General features: G+C 57.4%; 3 protein-coding genes across 23 annotated transcripts in view; 2 read left to right on the top strand and 1 right to left on the bottom strand.

Moving 5' to 3' along the window:
* Positions 1-5,557: 5,557 nt before the first annotated feature.
* On the top strand, positions 5,558-9,988 carry APBB3 (amyloid beta precursor protein binding family B member 3). 4 transcript variants are annotated; one of them, XM_079319499.1, is made up of 12 exons: positions 5,558-5,743; positions 6,661-6,851; positions 7,159-7,235; positions 7,456-7,513; positions 7,695-7,835; positions 8,175-8,302; positions 8,513-8,627; positions 8,714-8,801; positions 8,937-9,020; positions 9,149-9,264; positions 9,366-9,548; positions 9,636-9,988. In XM_079319499.1, the coding sequence occupies exons 1-12, from the start codon at positions 5,695-5,697 to the stop codon at positions 9,855-9,857; spliced, it is 1,452 nt and encodes a 483-aa protein (XP_079175625.1). In that variant the 5' UTR covers positions 5,558-5,694; the 3' UTR covers positions 9,858-9,988. The 4 variants fall into 4 exon arrangements, with proteins under 4 accessions (XP_079175625.1, XP_079175624.1, XP_079175623.1 ...); XM_079319498.1 differs by having other exon boundaries at positions 8,175-8,627; positions 9,366-9,988; XM_079319497.1 differs by having other exon boundaries at positions 5,618-5,743; positions 7,456-7,835; positions 8,175-8,627; positions 9,366-9,988.
* On the top strand, positions 9,915-11,588 carry SRA1 (steroid receptor RNA activator 1). Its single transcript, XM_079319509.1, has 5 exons — positions 9,915-10,069; positions 10,318-10,443; positions 10,609-10,823; positions 10,997-11,105; positions 11,212-11,588. The coding sequence occupies exons 1-5, from the start codon at positions 10,045-10,047 to the stop codon at positions 11,403-11,405; spliced, it is 669 nt and encodes a 222-aa protein (XP_079175635.1). The 5' UTR covers positions 9,915-10,044; the 3' UTR covers positions 11,406-11,588.
* A 635-nt stretch (positions 11,589-12,223) lies between these two features.
* LOC306808682 (ankyrin repeat and KH domain-containing protein 1-like) overlaps positions 12,224-17,194 on the bottom strand; it is a 98,726-nt gene continuing 93,755 nt past the window's right edge. For 11 of the 18 annotated variants that reach the window (XM_079319471.1, XM_079319483.1, XM_079319485.1 and 8 more), the window contains 3 exons: positions 16,187-16,351; positions 12,584-12,757; positions 12,224-12,452 (listed from right to left, as the gene is read on the bottom strand). In XM_079319471.1, coding sequence (XP_079175597.1) covers positions 12,309-12,452; positions 12,584-12,757; positions 16,187-16,351 — 483 coding nt within the window. In that variant the 3' untranslated portion in view covers positions 12,224-12,308. Of the gene's footprint in view, positions 12,453-12,583; positions 12,758-15,239; positions 15,736-16,186; positions 16,352-17,194 lie in introns of those variants that run through there. The other 7 variants (XM_079319488.1, XM_079319489.1, XM_079319472.1 and 4 more) reach the window with 2 other exon arrangements.

Below are 17,194 nucleotides of genomic sequence, written 5' to 3'. Positions count from 1 at the left end.
GCAGCCAATCACAGCCTGTGGGCATGTCCAGCCCAGCCAATCCCTGCCCCGCTCTTTTCCCGAGGCCCGCTTTGCCCTCCGGCGCAGCTCCCGCCGCCGCTCCGGGAGCCGATCGCGCCCGCTCCCCGCCGTCCCCTCCTGCCCCGGGGAGAACTCTCGGCCGGGACCTGAACGGGGAGCCGCCGCCGGCCCTTCTCGGGCCCCAGAAGCATCTGCGGCGCGCTGCCGCAGCGAAGCCGCCGCTCCGCCGTGTCCTGGAGCAGCGTCTCAGGCGAACGGGGCGGTGGGGCCGGGCTGAGGGGCCCACCAAGCAGAGCTTGGCGGGACAGGGGCCGGATTGAAAGGGCGGCTGTGATTGGACAGAGCGGAGAAAGGCGGGCCGGGATTGGCGGGGCCGGGCGCTGCCTCAGCCCGGGATGGGCGGGGCTTGCGGTCCGAGGGGATAGCGGGGGGAGCCGGAGGCGCTGAGGCGGGGGCGAGTCCAGGAACCCTTCCCGTGCGTCCGGGCACCTCCGGGCGAGGCCAGGAAGCGCTCGGGAAAACATGGAACAGGCTGGCAAGGGAGGGATTGGTAGAGCAAGGCGGCAAGGGAAAGGAAATCAAAGCCACGGGAGGGGTAGGGAGGAGAAGGCACGCGAGGCATAATCAATGGAGGGACAAGGGAAATGCAGGGTAAGGTAAGGTAAGGCGGTGTGGGGGAGCGGCACAAGCTGGGGGCAGCACGGCTGGAAAGCTGCCCTGGTGGAAAAGCCTTGGGAGTGCTGGTGCACAGTCGCTGAACGTGAGCCAGAGCGTGCCCAGAGGGTCGGGAGGCCAAGGGCGTCCTGTACCTGCTGTGGTGTCACCAGCAGGACCAGTGGCCTCCTCTCTCTCCAGGGTGAGACACACCCAGTGCTGCATCCAGTTCTGAGCCTCTCAAACAGAGACCTTGAGGGGCTGCTGGATGTCCAGAGGAAGGAACGGGGCTGGGGAAGGGTCTGCAGTGCCAGTCCTCTGAGGAGCAGCTGAGGGGGCTCAGACTGGAGCAAAGGAGGCTCAGAGGGACCTTCATGCTGTCTTCAACTCCCTGAGAGGAGGGGGGACATCAGATCTTCTCCCAGGGAACAAGGAACAGGAAAAGAGGAAATGGCTTCAGGCTGCACCAGTGGAGGTTCAGGGTGGACATGGGGAAGAATGTTTTCCTGGGAAGGGTGGATAAGGCTGGAACAGGCTGCCCAGTACAGGAGTGAAGTCACTATCTCTGGAATTGTGCACAAAATTGGACCCAGCACCCAGTGCTCCAGTCTGGTTGACAAGGTGGTGATTGGTCACAGGCTGGATGATCTTGGAGGTATTTTTCAACTTTAATGACTCCATAATAAAAAGGGCAAGGAAGAGCATTGAAAATCACCTTTGCTGATCTCTTTTATTTAGAATGTTTAATTACGCTTTTACACATTAATTTCTGTTTGCAGTTACTCTTTTCTAAAGGTTGTGCATGTCAGCCTGAGGCTGCTGAAATAAAAGCTTCCAGCAGGGTTAAAACTGGGAGCACAAATAGTAAATATGAATTGAACCTTTTTAGTAAATTAAGCATCTATTTTCATCATTAAAAGGAAAACAAACCCAGATTTTTTTTCTTTTGTTAGGTGGCTCTGGTAGTAATCAAAGAAAAAAGAACAAACCTAGTGCAACACAAAATATGAAACCATACCATGATTTCAGATATTGTCTCAGTGGGCTGTTTGCAAATGCTTACATTTGTGGAAATTTAGGTGATAATGTGTTTTATCTCCATGGTAAAGCCAGTGGAGCTTCCTCTTCATAAATGCTGAATATAAATATATTGTGTAGTCTTCAACTTAGAAAATTAAATAGTGTCCTTATTAATAACTAAGTAGTAACACCAAACATTAATTCTTATCTGGTTTAAATGAAGGCAAAAGATATTTCTGTAGTTGAACTTTGATGCTGATGCAACATTTTCCCCCACATATTTATACAGCTTAAGGTTTACATGTTTCCTTGTAATGCTTTTTAGCACGTACCTCAAGCCTTTACTCATCATAACTATTAGGTGGTGGAACTAATTGAAAAGAGAGTAGCACTGCTGCAATTGAGGTCATTTAGATTTTAGTTTTAAGCAGCAAAAATATGCTTAGAACCTCTTGATATCATTTCACATCACTAGAAGGAATCCTGTGAATTAGCAAAGGAAAGCAGCCAATTAGTGCTGGTGATCCAGTGGATAAAGAGTTGCAAAGTTCTGATTAATTCCCTCACTAATGAGGTAGCTAAAGCTGTGTGGTGGCCTGAGCTGCTGGTTCTGGGAAGCATCAGAACTGTCCCCAAGAAATTAGATGAAGCCAAGGGCAACATTTACTCATACTAACACTCAACATTTTAGCTGTTGATTTTAAGTTCCTTTGAGAAGGTTCCTCATATTAATTGTTTGTGTTCCAGTGTGAGTGTGCTTCAAACTGGCAGGGAATTGATTTCCTCATCCTCAATCCCCACCCCCAGGTTCTCTGAGATGAATTAATGTGGGTGACAGCAAAATTTAAATGTGTTATCTCAGACTGTGTGAAGCAGCTTGAGAAATTGAAACTATGGATACTTCTGCACTCTGTGCAGAAGAGAGGTGTGAAATGATCAGAGGATATTAACAGCATTTTTAAAAAAAAACTTACAGAAGAGGTGGTGCTTCGGAGAACTCTGTGGGATATGGGATGGAACTGCATGTACCAATTAAATCCATAGTGCCAAGAGCTCACAGCATCTCTGCAAATCAGTGCTGTTTACAGAAACCCAACAGTAAAACAGAAAAGAAACGGAAAAAAAGAAAAAAAAAGGCTTATTGGAATTACAGTTTCAAATATGAAACTCTGGGATTTTTTTCTGCTTTTCAGTCTTGATTCCATAGATTTAGGGGGTAGATTTGCACCTGTCTTATTTCATCCTGTGGCCTCTTCCTTTCGTCTCTGCTTGACTTGCACAGCTGAGGTGGAAATAAGTGATGGTGAAAGCACAGAAACAGCTTAAACTGTGGTTTTTTCTGCCAGGTGGGGTGTTGGGACAGGGATATTTGATAACTACAGATAACTGAATCTGGGCTGCATAGCATGGCCTTGCTTTTCCAATAGCTGGGAGGAAGGTAGTGGAAAAGTAGAATTGCTCCCTAATATTTCACTTGATTTCTTTTATGAAGGGTTTTCATAACCTGAAAATTATTGATATGTCACATCAGAAACCTGCAGAATGAATGAACACATGAACCAGAAAAATTACCTGATGGAAAGTGGCTATTTTCTTTGAAGAAGATTGTCTTTTATCTTAGGAGCAGTGCAGAGAGAAACCTGATATGTTTATCCCCTGGAAATATGGCATATACAAAAGATCTGGTTAAGAGTCAAGTCTCCTATTTTGTTATCTTAGGTAAAACTGAGCTGGACCTGCTGAGATCTGAATCTGATTTCAACTGTAGAGTGTTTTCATGACGTTTAATGAGCCTCTTTAGGAGTCTTTTGATCTGCAATTGAAATATCTGAGAACCCAGACTGCTCCAGAGAAGCCATGTGAGTTGTTTTTGTATTTTTGAGGGAAATGTCAGAGGGGCTGAGAGATCCCCCTCATATTGTGAAGAGATCTAGCTGATGATTGTACTAGGAAGATAAAATTAAATCTTTACAAGGAGAAATCTTATTCTCCCTGTCCAGGATTTCATTATTCAGGCCAGAAGAGAGTTTTGGTTTCTAGTGCAGCACCAAAAATGACACTTGTCACTGTACTTCTACTTCAAGCACAAACCAAACCAAACCCAGATCTCTCGCTCTGCAAGGCCAACACCAGAAAATGATGAAAGTTGTAGGATTACAAGTTGTATCATACCTTTCCTTTAAAAGTATAATGGGTGTTTCCTTATCCTCATCCTTACACTTTCCTTATCTTTTACCTCTTGTGAACTACCAAAGTCTGCCCCACTCTCTCCCAGGCAGCTCTGAACAGGGAACACCACTGCACAGAAAAAATATTATTTAATGAGGGTCTAGGACAGCCTGCAGTGCTGAAACATGCTGCTGAGGCAGGCAAGCATATCTACCACTGCCTACACACCATCACAACATTTTTTCTCTCTTCTGTCTTCCTATGCTTGTTCCTCCCCTCGTCCCTCCCTTTCCCCTTCCCATGGAACATCCCATATGCCATTTTGTACAATCCATAGGTTCTGCTCTGCACCATCCCCAAATTCTCCTCCCTTGCTGTAAGTCTTATATCACCAGGGCCATCATCATCCTTAAGCTTCATCACATTGCCAAGAGAGAGTCGCTTTCACCTTGGTGGTTTTGGATGAGCCAGAAAAGGAGTGGGACAGTTTGTGTTGGGGTTGTTGCCTCCCATCTGATCAGCTGAGTGTGGTTTTTGTAAGTGAAATGTGTGTTAAGGACAAGGAGAGAGGTGCAGCAGAGGATACCACAGCAGTACCTGTCACCACAGTAAACTGGTTTGGGGTAGAGGGAAGCTCACTCCTGGAAACTGGAGAAGGTGGAAGTCTGGGAAAAGCAGAAGTCAGGGTGAGACCTGTGACCTCTCAGACACAGGGAGCCACAAACCTCCTCTGTTCTGCTGTGTGGGGTTGGGTTAGATAAAAAATGGCCCAAGGACACAGTGCTTGAATCAGGTGTTAGAAATCTGAGTAACTCTGGACAGATGCAGAAGAAGAAGCCTGTATCCAAAAAAGCAGCTGTCAGCGGGAGACAGAAATTATGGTGGACAACTGCAAAACTGGATTATGGGGCTGGTGCAATTCTCAGGTCAGGTAAGATTAAAATGCATAACGGAGAGGAGAGCATCTCACAAAATCAAGGGAATGTTATCCCATGGAATGCATGAATGAGGCCAAGCAAAGAGGCAATGCCTCACTGAAAGAGAGGGACCAAGCATGGAAAATTCATTCTGCTCATCCAAAAACTGCTCTGAAGAAGAAAAGGTGAAGAGGCCATGATGAACTTACTGGACAAGCCACCTATAGCGACCCATTTGGAATATTTTATCAGGCTGTAGCTTGGAAGAACTTTTTCCTGAGCAGTACTCAAGGAGCTCCATGAGGAATTCAGTTGTACAACAAATGCCTCCAGAGCTTCTGTCCCTGTGTAATGAGCATTAACCAGGACAGAATGGTAAAACGTCTCAAACAGGAGATGCAAAAGTCTTGGCCCCTGGAGAGAAGGGGAAGGTAACCAGCACGGACACCTGGGTGCCTTCAGCGCTGACTGATGGAGGCTGGACACAGGTGTGGGAATGGGCAGACCTGGGCATGAATGGAGAATGAACGTGGGATAAGTGAGGGTGGAGAGGAATGATGGTGATCTGTGGGAACAGGGAAGGGAATGGAGGAACCCTAGGAGTGGGTGCAGGGGAAGGGAACGAACCTGAGGGCACAAGGGGCTGACTGGGCTCTGCTGTCTATCGCACTCAGAAACCTTTCCAGCCCCAAAAGCCCCTTTCCTCCCCAGGAACACCCCAAGGGCCCCGGACACTCACAGCCCTTCCCCAGCTCCGTCCCCGCTATCCCCCGCGCCCCCCCGGCTCTCTCCAGCCCCCGCCCCCGGCCCGCCCCGGTCCCGGTCCCGGTCCCGCCCCTCCCGCCGCAGCCGCCGCGGCTCCGGGGCTGGGCAGGCGGCGGCGGGGGCGCCGCGCCGGGCGGGCGGCGGGGCCATGCTGGGCAAGGACTACATGCTGGCCATCGTCCTGGTCAACTGCGACGGTCAGCGCGGCGGGCAGGGCGGGCACGGGCACGGGCACAGCCCGCGGGGTCAGGGACGGCTGGCAGGACCGGGGATGAGCTGCGAGGCCGGGCTCGGGTTGCGGGGCCGGGGTCGCGCTGTGGGGCGGGGATCGCGCTGCGGGGCCGGGGCCGGGCCCCGAGGGTGGGAGCGGCGGCCGCGCCCGGAGCTGTCCGCGGTGCTGATCGGGGCCCGCGGCGCCCGGCCCGGCCCCGCTGCTTCCCGCCCCGCCAAGGTCGCCGGGAGCCCACCCGCTCCCGGGGCACCTCCATATCCAGGTCTCCTCACCCCCGGAGCATCTCCACCCTGCCAACCCGGGACCCCCATCCCCGGGAGCCCCGCTCGGACCCACAGCCCCGGCCGCTCGGAGCGCGCCGCCCCCGCGGGCCCGGGCTCGCTCCGGCCGTGCTGCGCCACGGGCTCCAGTCGGTGTCCGCGCACGGCTGGGGCTGCGGGGGCCACGGCTACCGCACCCTCCGGCTGCAGCCCGCGGGGCACAATCCGCTCTCCGGGCCCCGGCGTCTGTCCCGGGCCCTTTCCCGGCCGAGGCCAGGGGAGCACTGGGCTGGCGGCCGCGGGCCCAGCCCGAGCCTGGGCGCCCCGCAGGGTTCCCGGCCTGGCAGGCCCAGGCTGCCCCTGCCCTCTGTGCCCTGCCGGGGTTCCGCTCTGCCCTCGGGAGCCAGCGAGGCAGTTCCCTGCACTGGGGTCTGCCACCGCTGCAGCCACGCTGGCATTGTGCCATGCTCCCTTGCCAGGCTCCTCTCCCAGCCCATGTACCCAGCCACCCACCTAGAGGCCACTGCAAAACTCCTGCTGCTGGGCAAAGCTGTTGGCTCCTCAGGGCAGCTGGGGGATCTTCCTCTCTACCCCATGTCTCACACACTCTCTCTCTGCACAGACAACCTCTGGAGCGACCAGAGCCTGGAGACAGACCCTGACCTTCCCCCAAGCTGGAGGAAAATCTGTGACTCTCTGGGTACCTATTACTGGCATGTGCCAACAGGCACGACACAGTGGCAGCACCCTGCACGCACCACCGGCCCAGGAGGGCACACGGAGGCTGATGGAGAGGAGACACTCCAGGGAAGGGTAGGGAATGTGGTCAGGGATGTGAGGGCTGGTGTTGGATTCCACCCCGGCAGAATTCTGCTGAAGGGTCCTTTGGACTGGTCCAGCCCTCCCCTCTGTCTGTGTGACCCTGAAGTCCTGCTCAGCCCCATTCTGGGGTTAAGCCCTTTGAAAGGCTCCAGCAGGCCCCATCCTAGGGCTCATCCTAGTTGGAATCATCTTGACTACCCAAGATGCTCACAAGCTTGTTGCTGTCCTGGAAGAGGGGTCTCCTACCTGGTGCCTCCTGACTGCCTCTCTTGCAGCTGTCACCCCTTTTCTCTCCCAGGAATGCCAGGGCCCTGCAGCGAAGCACTCGGCGAAGGACCGGCCTATTCCCAGCCCCATGGCTTCACTGTCCCGGAGGTAGAGCTATCCTTCTGCATTGCTGGCTTGTTTGTGGGGTACCATTGATCCTTGACCAGTGCAGGGCGCTGGGCCCTGGTGCTTCCCCCCAGAGCAGCTGAAACCAGCACCCCCATGGGATGCTTCCCAGCTGCTGGTTCCAGGGCGTCCTGATGCTTCCCTGGGTGCCCCAGGAGCACGTGGAGGGAGCTTCCCCTCACTGCCCATCCCTCTTCTGCAGGCACTCGCTGTCTTGGCATGGAGATGACTTCCAGCACAGCGCAGAGCCCGGCTCCAAGGTACTGCACCCGCCAGCTTCACTGCCGCATCGTGGGCTGTGCTGGCACAAGAGGAGGAGGGTGGCAGCTGGCAGGGATGTGGATGGGAGCCAGAGCAGGGGTGACCACTCTGGCACGGCGAGGCGTGCGGGATGGAGGGGACTGTGCCAGTGGCACTGGACCCTCTCATGTCTCTGCTCAGTGCTTTGCTGTGCGCTCTCTGGGCTGGGTGGAGATCCCCGAGGAGGACCTGGCACCTGGCAAAAGCAGCATCGCCGTCAACAACTGCATCCAGCAGCTCTCCAACAGCAAGGGCCAGGGCTCTGCGGAGAACCAGGGCGAGGTGAGAGCCTGGGATGGTGCTGCCAGGCAGGGTCCCACCCCAGGGCTGCTGCTGCTGGGGCTGGAGGGGAGCAGGTGGTAGAGTCAACTCTACACAGAGCATCCATCTGATGATCCCAAGTCTAGAGCAGGTGGGTCTGACAGGGCTGTTCCTTGGAAACAGTGCTGGGTGGGTCCCCACACATGGAAATGGCAGCTGGGAAGGGCAGGGGAGGAACAGGGCTGACCCCACAGCTGGGGTGGAGTAGGTTGGTGGGGAAGGGGTTTGCCTACACAGAGGCTGGGTACTGGGGATACCCAGGCTGTCTGCCAGGCTCAAGGAACCACTGCCCCTCTGCAGGGCCAGGACCTAGTGATGATTCTGAAGAAGGACACCATGAGCCTAGTGGACCCCCTTGACCACAGCCTAATCCACCGCCAGCCCATCCTCAACATCCGTGTCTGGGGTGTTGGCTGCAACAATGGCAGGTGCCAGGGGCAAGGGCAGAGCAGTGCAGGGGCCAGGGGGGTGGCTCTGCCCTCTTGGGGGGAAGGCAGCCCAGCAGTGACCTGTCCCCTCTCCTCCCTCCCGACTGCCACCACGGCTGCAGGGACAGGTAAGGGGCCACAAGGCTGGGGGAAATACAAGCAGGGGGCTGCCTCTCTCAGGGTCTCACTGCCTTGCTCGTGGCCTTGCAGAGACTTCGCCTTTGTGGCCAGTGACAAGGACACCTGCGTCCTGAAGTGTCACGTCTTCCACTGCAATGTGCCTGCCAAGGGCATCGCCAAGGCTCTGCATGAGATGTGCTCCAAGGTGGGATGCAGGGGCCCCGCAGGGTGTGAGCATGGCTTGGGGATCTCGGGGGTGGGGGGCGGCTCCGGGACCCCCGTCTCTTGCAGATCGTGGCCGAACGAGCTGTAGCGAGCAGCAGGCTGCCCCGTGCCGCCACGCTGGAGCCCATTTCTGCCGAGGACCTGCCACTGCAAGGTAGTGGCATTTCTGCCACGGCCCACCTTTGAGCCAGAGCCCTCTGGCTTGTCTGGCTGTTTCCCCGGGTCCTTGGGGATGGTGGGGACATAGTGAGGGACAGAGGTGTAGCCCCCACCTCTCCCGTCCTGGCAGTGGATATCCTAGAAGCGGTGCGGCAGTCGATGCAGACCTACGAGGCGCTGTACATCGGCAGCCTGCCCGTGCCCAGAGCCATGGGTAGGTGCCGCTGCTCCCCCGAAGCTGGGGGACGCCCAGGAAGCCCCTCCATGCTCTGGGGCCGGGCGACCCCTGCCCGCACCATGCCCGCAGTCGGGGCCGTTGCGATGGAGTGTCCCTCTCCCCAGGGATGGATGTGTTGAACGACGCCATCGAGAAGCTGACGAGACGCCCTGGGCGGGAGAACTGGACGCCCTCCCTCATCTACGTGTCCGACACGGCCATGAGGGTGCACCCGGCGCAGGTGGGGAGGGGGGCTGTGGCCGGAGCGGGCACGGCGCTGCCCCCGGCAGAGCGCACCTTTGGGGGGCGGCAGGACTGGATGGGCCCGCGGGGTCCCCGCAGGAGCCCGAGGAGGCGGCGCACATCTGGGAGTGCCAGGTGCGGTACGTGACCTTCCTGGGCGTGGGCCGGGACGCGCACACCTTCGCGCTCATCGTGGACACGGGGCGACGCTTCCAGTGCGCGGCCTTCTGGTGCGAGCCCGACGCCGGCACCATCTCGGAGGCGGTGCAGGCCGCCTGCATGGTGAGCGCCGCTGGAGACGCGCAGCCCCGGGGCGGGCGGGGTGACCCGGGGGCCGAGACCCCCGCGCTGCCTCTCGTGTCCCCGCAGGTGCAGTACCAGAAGTGCCTCGTGGCCGCCGCACCGGGGGCGAAGGCGAAGAGCGCGGCTGGCCGGGGCCGGGCCGGGCCGGCGGCCGCGGGGGACGCTGCCCGCGGGGCGGCCAAGGCGGGGGGCGGTGGCGGCGGCGCGGGGGCCGGGGCCCGCAAGCGGGGACTGTTCTCCTTCCTGGAGGTGTTCCGCCTCCGGCGGGCCCTCCTGCACAGCCCGTAGCGGGCCAGGCCGGGCCGGGGCCGGGGCCGGAGCCGGAGGGGAGGAGCCCCCGGCCCCAACCCCGACCCGACCCCGGCCCCGGCCCCGAGCGCGGCCCCCGGCGGGGCGGGACAGGCGCGGCCCCGCCCCTCCCGCCCCGCCCCGCCTCACGGGCCGGAAGGGGCGGGGCCGGGCGTGACGTGGCGGGATGGCGGAGTCCTACGTGAAGCCGGGTGAGGGGGCGCGGGGCGCGCGCTGCACTTCCGGTGCGGGGGGGTCCCGGTACGGGACGGTGCCGGGTCTGCCCGGGTGGGGCCGCGGGGCCGCGCCCGGGATCAGCTCCTCCGGGGGTCCGTGTGTGGGGGGTCGCCGGGGCAGTACCGGCTGTGGGGAGCGCCGGGAGGGACGTGCCGGGGGGGTCTCGCCTGGCGCGGGGGCTCCCCGGTTTCCTCCGGTCTCACCGCGCCCTTCACTGCTGCAGGGAACCAGGAGCGCGGCTGGAACGACCCCCCCCAGTTCTCGTACGGGCTGCAGGCGCAAGCCGGGGGCTCCCGCCGGACCCCGCTCACCCGCCGGGCCCCCGCCCCGCCCGCGGGGGCACCCCCAGGTCAGCACCGCGGAGCCCCCGCCTGCCCCTCACCCTGCCCGGCCTCCCTCTGCGGCTCCCGGCGGAGCTCCAGGCGCCGCTCCCCGCCGGGATCCGCAGCGAACCGCGGCCCGGCTCCCGCAGCCGCGGTGCGGCTCTGACGGGCTCGGCGCCTCTGCCCCGCAGGTGCCCCCCCGGACCCGCCCAGTGCCCCCGCAGACGCCGCAGCGCCGCCGCCCCGGGCGCTGGGGCCGCCCCCGCAGGGTTCTGTCGGCGCTGCCCCGCGGGCCGAGGCCCGGCCGAGCGCGGCGCGCCCGGAGCAGGAGGAGTGCAGCGTGTCCGCCGACAGCGTCCTCGCCCCGCTGCGGGCAGCCCTGGACTCCTGCCGGGCCACGGTGCAGGTGAGGCTGCGGCCCCACCCTCCACCTCTGACCCGCGGGGCAGGAGGGACAGGGACGGCAGCCGGGACACCAGGCAGGGGCTGCCGGCTTCCAGGAGACCGCAGGGGGCAGAGAGCAGCCCCAGAGCTGGTAGGGGCACATCCCCCTCACTCCCAGCTCACCTCTGCTTCCAGAAACAAGTGTGCAATGACATCGGGCGGCGGCTGACAGTGCTGGAGGACGCGTGGGCTCAGGGGAAGCTGTCGGCACCAGTGAGGAAGAGGATGAGCCTCCTGGTGCAAGGTACGGGGGTGCAGGGGGCTGCAGGCGCCCCAGCAGCAGGCACTGGGGCAGAGGCACCGCCGGACGGTGGAGCCTGCACCCCTGACGGGGTCCCCTGTCCTGGCAGAGCTTCAGCAGCAGCACTGGGATGCAGCTGATGAGATCCACCGCTCGCTTATGGTGGACCACGTGAACGAGGTGAGCCAGTGGATGGTGGGCGTGAAGCGCCTCATCGCTGAGACGCGGGACCTGCCCACCGGAGAGACGGACGGCAGCGCTGACACCGAGCCCGCGACTGAGCCGGAGCAGGAGGAGCCCTGACACCGGGGACGGGGCTGTGGACTGTGAGCGGGGCAGCCCCTGCCCAGGGCCACCGGCAGGAACAGGGCCCCTGCTGCTGAGGCACCCCCTCTGCCTCCCAATCCTCATCCAGGAAAAGGGGATTTTAATCATTGCGACATTTTAGTGGCGATTCATTATGTTTAATAAACAGCACCAACCTGCCCCTCCCACAGTGTCCCTGAGGGTTCTGGCACTGACAGGTCCTGGGGCTCCCAGGGTCAGCAGGAGATGGGGGATTGCTGGGTGAGGCCATGGGGCTCTGGCCTTGGCAGGATGTTCTTGGATGTTCAAGTGTTCTTGTCAGGGGAAGAATTGGCAGCATCTGGGTGGAGCATTCAGTACTGTGTGTCCAAGCTGCACTGGCTGGCAAAGCTCGGCCCCTCATCAGGCAGTGGGGGGCCTACAGCAGACCCAAAGCCCAGCCCTGCTGCAGGAGGGGGCCAGAGAGACCAACGTGCCAACAGCCCCTGGCATGACCAGGGTTTGTGCTGCAGCCACAGCTCTGGCTCCCTCTGGGCTCCTGCTGTCCTGGCACAGCTCAGAGTTTAGTCTGGAATCCAAGAGACCTGGGTGACCTTAGGGACAGGGAGGTCCAGGGACAGACACAGGCCTAGTCAGGTGTTGTGCTATTCTCCCCATGTTCACAGGATGACCTCACCAGCTGCCTCCACCACAGCTGAGAAGAGATGCCCCAGGCCCTCACCTGCAGTGTCACCCTCTGCACCCTTCTGGTGCTGCTCATCTCCCCTCCCTGGGGGTGAGAACCCTGCTGAGCCCCAACAAAGACACACACCATGTTAGCACAGGGGTTTCACGGTGTTTATTGATCAAGCATGAGCTCCTAGGCAATTGCACCAGCCACTTGTGCTAGAGCCTGAGGTGTCACACGTCCATCCCCAGCATCAGAGAGGGCTGCAGCCAGCTGGTCACGGTGCCAGCACCTCCACGAGGCCCAGGAACAGGCCCAGCCATGGCCTGGAGACAGGGAGATGGAAACTCAGATGTCCATCTCAAACTGGTCTTGATCTGCAAGGGCATGGATGGATACAGGACCAGGGTTAGGATGGGGCTGGCTTGGCAGACATGGGCAGGCAAAGGGAGCAGGAGCTGGAAGTGGGGCCAGGCTGGGATCTGGCCCTGTGCCCCAGGCTGCTCACCTGGCATGGCCTCTTGGCTCTCATTCCGCTCCTTGAGCTCCTCCAGCTTGACGAGGCTGGACTGGGCCAGGGATGTGACAGCGGGGGTCTGGGGCAGGCAGCAGGGAGGGGTCCTGGCCGCGGGTGAATTCTTGCACTCCAGCAGGAACTTGCGGTCGCAGATGATGCGGGTACCTGCCAAAAGCGGGGGCTGTCAGGCACTGCCGGCCCTGGCCACCCCCCGAGCACCTCAGCCCAGAGCAGGGTGGGACCCAGCGCTCGGCCACGGCTCACGGACACATCTGCCTCTGGAGCCCACAAGGCAGCCTGGGACACCCATCCTGCCCAGCAGCTGTTCCCCACATTATTCCTCCCCTTCAGGCTCCTGGAGCTCTGCAGGATGCAGCACAGGGGGTCCAGCCTGCCAAGGGCTACCCCATGGTGGCCAATATAGGCCACACCTGTGCTGCCTGGAGAGCAGGGCCAGTCCTGGGGCACACAGCCTGCTGGTCAGGCAGCAACAGCTTCGTGTGGTGCTGTTCCATTGTCTCAGCCAGCCACCTGTTGCTCCCTGCAAGAGGACAACAGCTGGGTTCCATGGGACATCTCCTCCAGCCTGCTGGGTGTGCAGTGTCCACCCAGGGCACACTGCCTCTTGCCCATTGCCTGCCAGCAATGCCCGAGGTCACACCAGCCTGTGTGCCACATCCGCAGCCCTGCTGTTCCCTGCCCATCCCTCCCTACAGCCCAGCACCAGTTCTCTTGCCAGGCTCTGGCAGCAGGTGCAGCCCAGGGTTCCAGGGAGCCCAGAGCTGCTGCCTGAGGTGTCAGTGAGCCCAGAGCTCCTGCTGGGCACTGTGAACACCTTACACAGCCCACACCTGCCCTGGCCCCCCAGCACTGGGCTGGGCTCTCTCACCCCAGAGAAGCTTAACTGAAGGCACAAGATGGGGCCAGTGCCCACAGGGCAGGCACCTGTGGCTCCACCCAAACATGGACAGCTCAGGAATGAGGCACATGCTCCCCTGAGGACTGACAGCAAAGAAAAGGACCCTCTCAGTGGCTGACCCAGGGGTCAGAAGGGGGAAAGAGGACAGGTCTGGGGGCCCCCTGCCACGCAAGTTCACTTGGTGAACTCAAGTGGGCACAGACACTGGTGTTACACCCATGCTTTCCCTGGATCCAGCCAGCCTGCCCTGAGGGACCAGCACTGCACTCACCAGCCCCTGGCACTGCCACCAGCCTGCTCCCCAGAAGCACAAGGCCCTGCCTGTGCCCCCCTGTAACCATGGGAGAGTGATGGTCCAAACTTTGAACAGGATCTTCCTACAAAATTTTGTGGTTCCCCTTTCCAGTTCAGTGGAGGCTGCTGGGGCCACTCGGATCTGATGGCCAGAGCAAGTGCCCGTGTCCTCAGGGAAGGAGTTGTGGCAGAACCCAACAAGGGACCTGTGCAGGAAGGGCTGGGGTGGCCAAGGCTGTTCCAGGGACAGTCCCATCCCCATCCCGGGTCTTGCCCCTTGGTGTCACAGAGTAGACTGTGCCACCTGCTCTGGAACTGCAGCTCTCCAGTATGGGGAGACAGTGGCTCCCCAGGATGTGGCAAGAGGAGGTGGCACAGAAATGGACACTCCACCCCTCCCCTGCACCTCTCCCCCAGAGCACACACCTATTGCTCCACAACACTGCTTGTCTGAAATACAATTGCTTCTGACACCCTGCCCAGAGCAGGGCATTGGACTGGAGTGATCTTTAAGGTCACTTCCAATACAAACCTTTCTGTGTCTCTGATTCTATGTGTATCTCCTTTGGTGTTGGCACTACCACTGGGGCATCAGCAGTTCAATTTTTTTTGCATTTCATCCTCAAATAACAGGAAAATATCTGAATGTGCCATCCAGTAGTGCTTCTGAGGTTGATTTGCCTGTCGTACGTGGCTAATGCTTGTGCAGTTTGGGTTTTCAGTACTTCTTTTTGCTTTTACTGGGGAAACTCTGTTGCTTCAAGTAAGGATTTGTCTGGATAAGGTGGAAGAAGGTGAAGTCTCCACCTGGTCTGACATTGATTCATTGGATTAGACACGATGTGCTGTGGAGTTTCCTGCTTAAGGAATGGATCCAACGTTTCATGCAGTTACTGCATTGCTTAGGAGGAAAAGCAGAACTAAGCACAGTCCAAGTGCAGAAAGTGGAGAACTGGGTCAGTAGTTAATATTCATCTTAAGCAGTGTGCAAAAATCCTCTTCTTCACAGAAAGGACTTGAGGAGCTCTTAGCAGATTTACAGCATTACAAGAAGCTTAGAACTGAACCAATTACATTTTCCTCTAATGGGAAGCACTTTTCTAAGATCTGTTTCTGGACAGGTGAAGGAGCTCTGCATTCACCCAGCACTGTTGTCAGCCATTCTCTGCAGCCCTGAGCAAAACCTGATCTCTCAGGTGACCACCTGCCAGAAGCAGCAGAACTAATCCAGAAAGTAAAAAACCATAACACAGAAGCAGGTTCACACCAATAAAAGGCTCACAAGTGGCAGGGGCAAGGACTCTGCAGACTGTGGCTCCAAACCCTCCCAAACCTGCCTGCACCCACGTGCTCAGGGAGATCACCAGGCACAGCAGCAGCTACTGAGGACAAGAACAGACAGCCCTTTCAAAATTCTCACACACAACCTAGAAATGCTGTTTGCCTTTTATTGAGTATTCAGGTAAATATTTCACATTAATACAGGCTACATAAAGTAGAGCCACTATACCACATGAAATTTACTCAGCTTTTCCTTTTAAGTCTGTAAACAATCATACAGGTATTTACCACCCTAAAAGGTTGAAATCATGTATCAGCTAGTTCTCTGCTGCATACAAGGAGCATTCAGTAGTGTTTAGCCAAAAGCACTAGTTTTGTCTGATTTTTAAGTTTGAAGTGGCTAAACTAACTGGAGAACAGAATCAGTTTGTATAGGTAAGTCAATTTGTTCTTATACAATGGGCAATTGAGATTCCATTGTTACAGCCCACAGAAAATCATTTAGTTAGGCACATGAAAAAAATCCCCAGGGTTCTTCAAGGTCATAAAGATTCCCAAACCAGGCTAAAAAAGGACAGACCCCCTTAAATCAGTTGACGTACTTGAGATGCATGTTTCCAATGTGAGGTGCCCAGGTGCCAGGCCAAATCTACAGCAAGAAATAAAAAGACAAATCTATTATAAAAACAAATAAAGGTTCCTTTAACAGTGTTTTACCACTGAGGGCAAGCATAAGGCTTCCCTCAAAATACAACCAGACTGTCCAAAGACAGGAGCTCTCCAACTCTGGCCAAGGTCTGACTGACAACCTGCAAGGTGCCAAGTATGGATATAAACCCTCTCACTTGTACCAGTCCATTACCTGGCTGAGAAGTCTTGAAATGCTGCTTGTTTTACCTGGAAGTTTTGGTACCAATAGCACCATGGATATTTTATGAATACACACACACACACACAACAGACTGTAGGGGAAAGTCATGCAAACAATCTTAACCCTAGTTTACAAAAACTGAAAAAAACAAATGTGTCACCCAAACTGGGTAGCACAGCACCTTATAAAGCCCCAGGAAAGCACATGTGGGAAAAGGCAGCCACACTACCTGCTGAGCATCAGTACATTCTGTTGAGTTCTGGACAACTTTGATCATGGGATTCCAGGCAGGATCTGGAGTATGGAGCCCGTTAAAGAGGGGCCCTCCTGGGCCATCTGCCAGCTGGGGGTGCGAGGGTATCAGAGTGCCACCGTACATGGAGATGGGCAGGCCCTGAGGGGACAAGAGAGCACGGGTGAAGGACATGGGGAAGGGTGGCTGTAGGACCACAGAGAGCCACAGGTAATGCTCCACTACTGGCAGGAATCTCAGCACTGTCAGGAAACACTGTGGCAGAGTATGGAACACAGCAATTTCAGAGCTGGAGTTTTAGCCAGCTTAGCCTTTTTTCTGAACTTACACCTAGCAAAGGCTGCAGCACACACAGAGTTTTCAGATAAGCCCACAGAGCCAGGCCAGCAGCTGAACACTGTGACCTCAGTGTTCCCTCCTCTCTGCAGCACAGGATAGCTGCAGTGCACACAGGGCTGCACTGAGCCAACCAGTCTGGGTTGAAGATTTTCTCTAATTCCTAATGGCCATCTAAAATAATTTTGCCTGTTCAGAAAGAGCAAGTTGCAGAGCAGCCTTTTGCAATTAGAAGAATTCTTTTCCTATGCATGAATGGCTCTGCTTTGCCATGCAGATGCCAAGACCACATGCTGTGGCTCTTTCTGAAATATGCTGGGAGTCCTCTCCTCCTGCCACTGCCCTAAGGAAGGTATGTGGTATTGTGGCCATGATTTGTGCTGAAAGCATTAAGCATGTAATCACCCTCAAGAGCTGGGCAAGTTTTGTGAAACGTTTCCAGGAGACTGAACTTCTGAGAGATGAAACACTGCAGAGTGATGAAGACCTTCAGCTACTGACCAGAGAATATCTGCAACCTACAGATTCTGGCTTTGTTTAGACCTGCCTCTAGGCTTGGGCACCTATTCTAGTCAGTTCTGGGATGAAAGAAGGTTCAGAACTGGGGTGACAAGCAGTGGCAGCAGAGTGACACACGCATATTCAGGG

Source organism: Erithacus rubecula (assembly GCF_903797595.1).
Source record: "Erithacus rubecula genome assembly, chromosome: 16".
Taxonomy (NCBI): domain Eukaryota; kingdom Metazoa; phylum Chordata; class Aves; order Passeriformes; family Muscicapidae; genus Erithacus; species Erithacus rubecula.
Note: the sequence above shows the minus strand (reverse complement) of the source record. Positions and strands in the feature narration are given on the sequence as shown.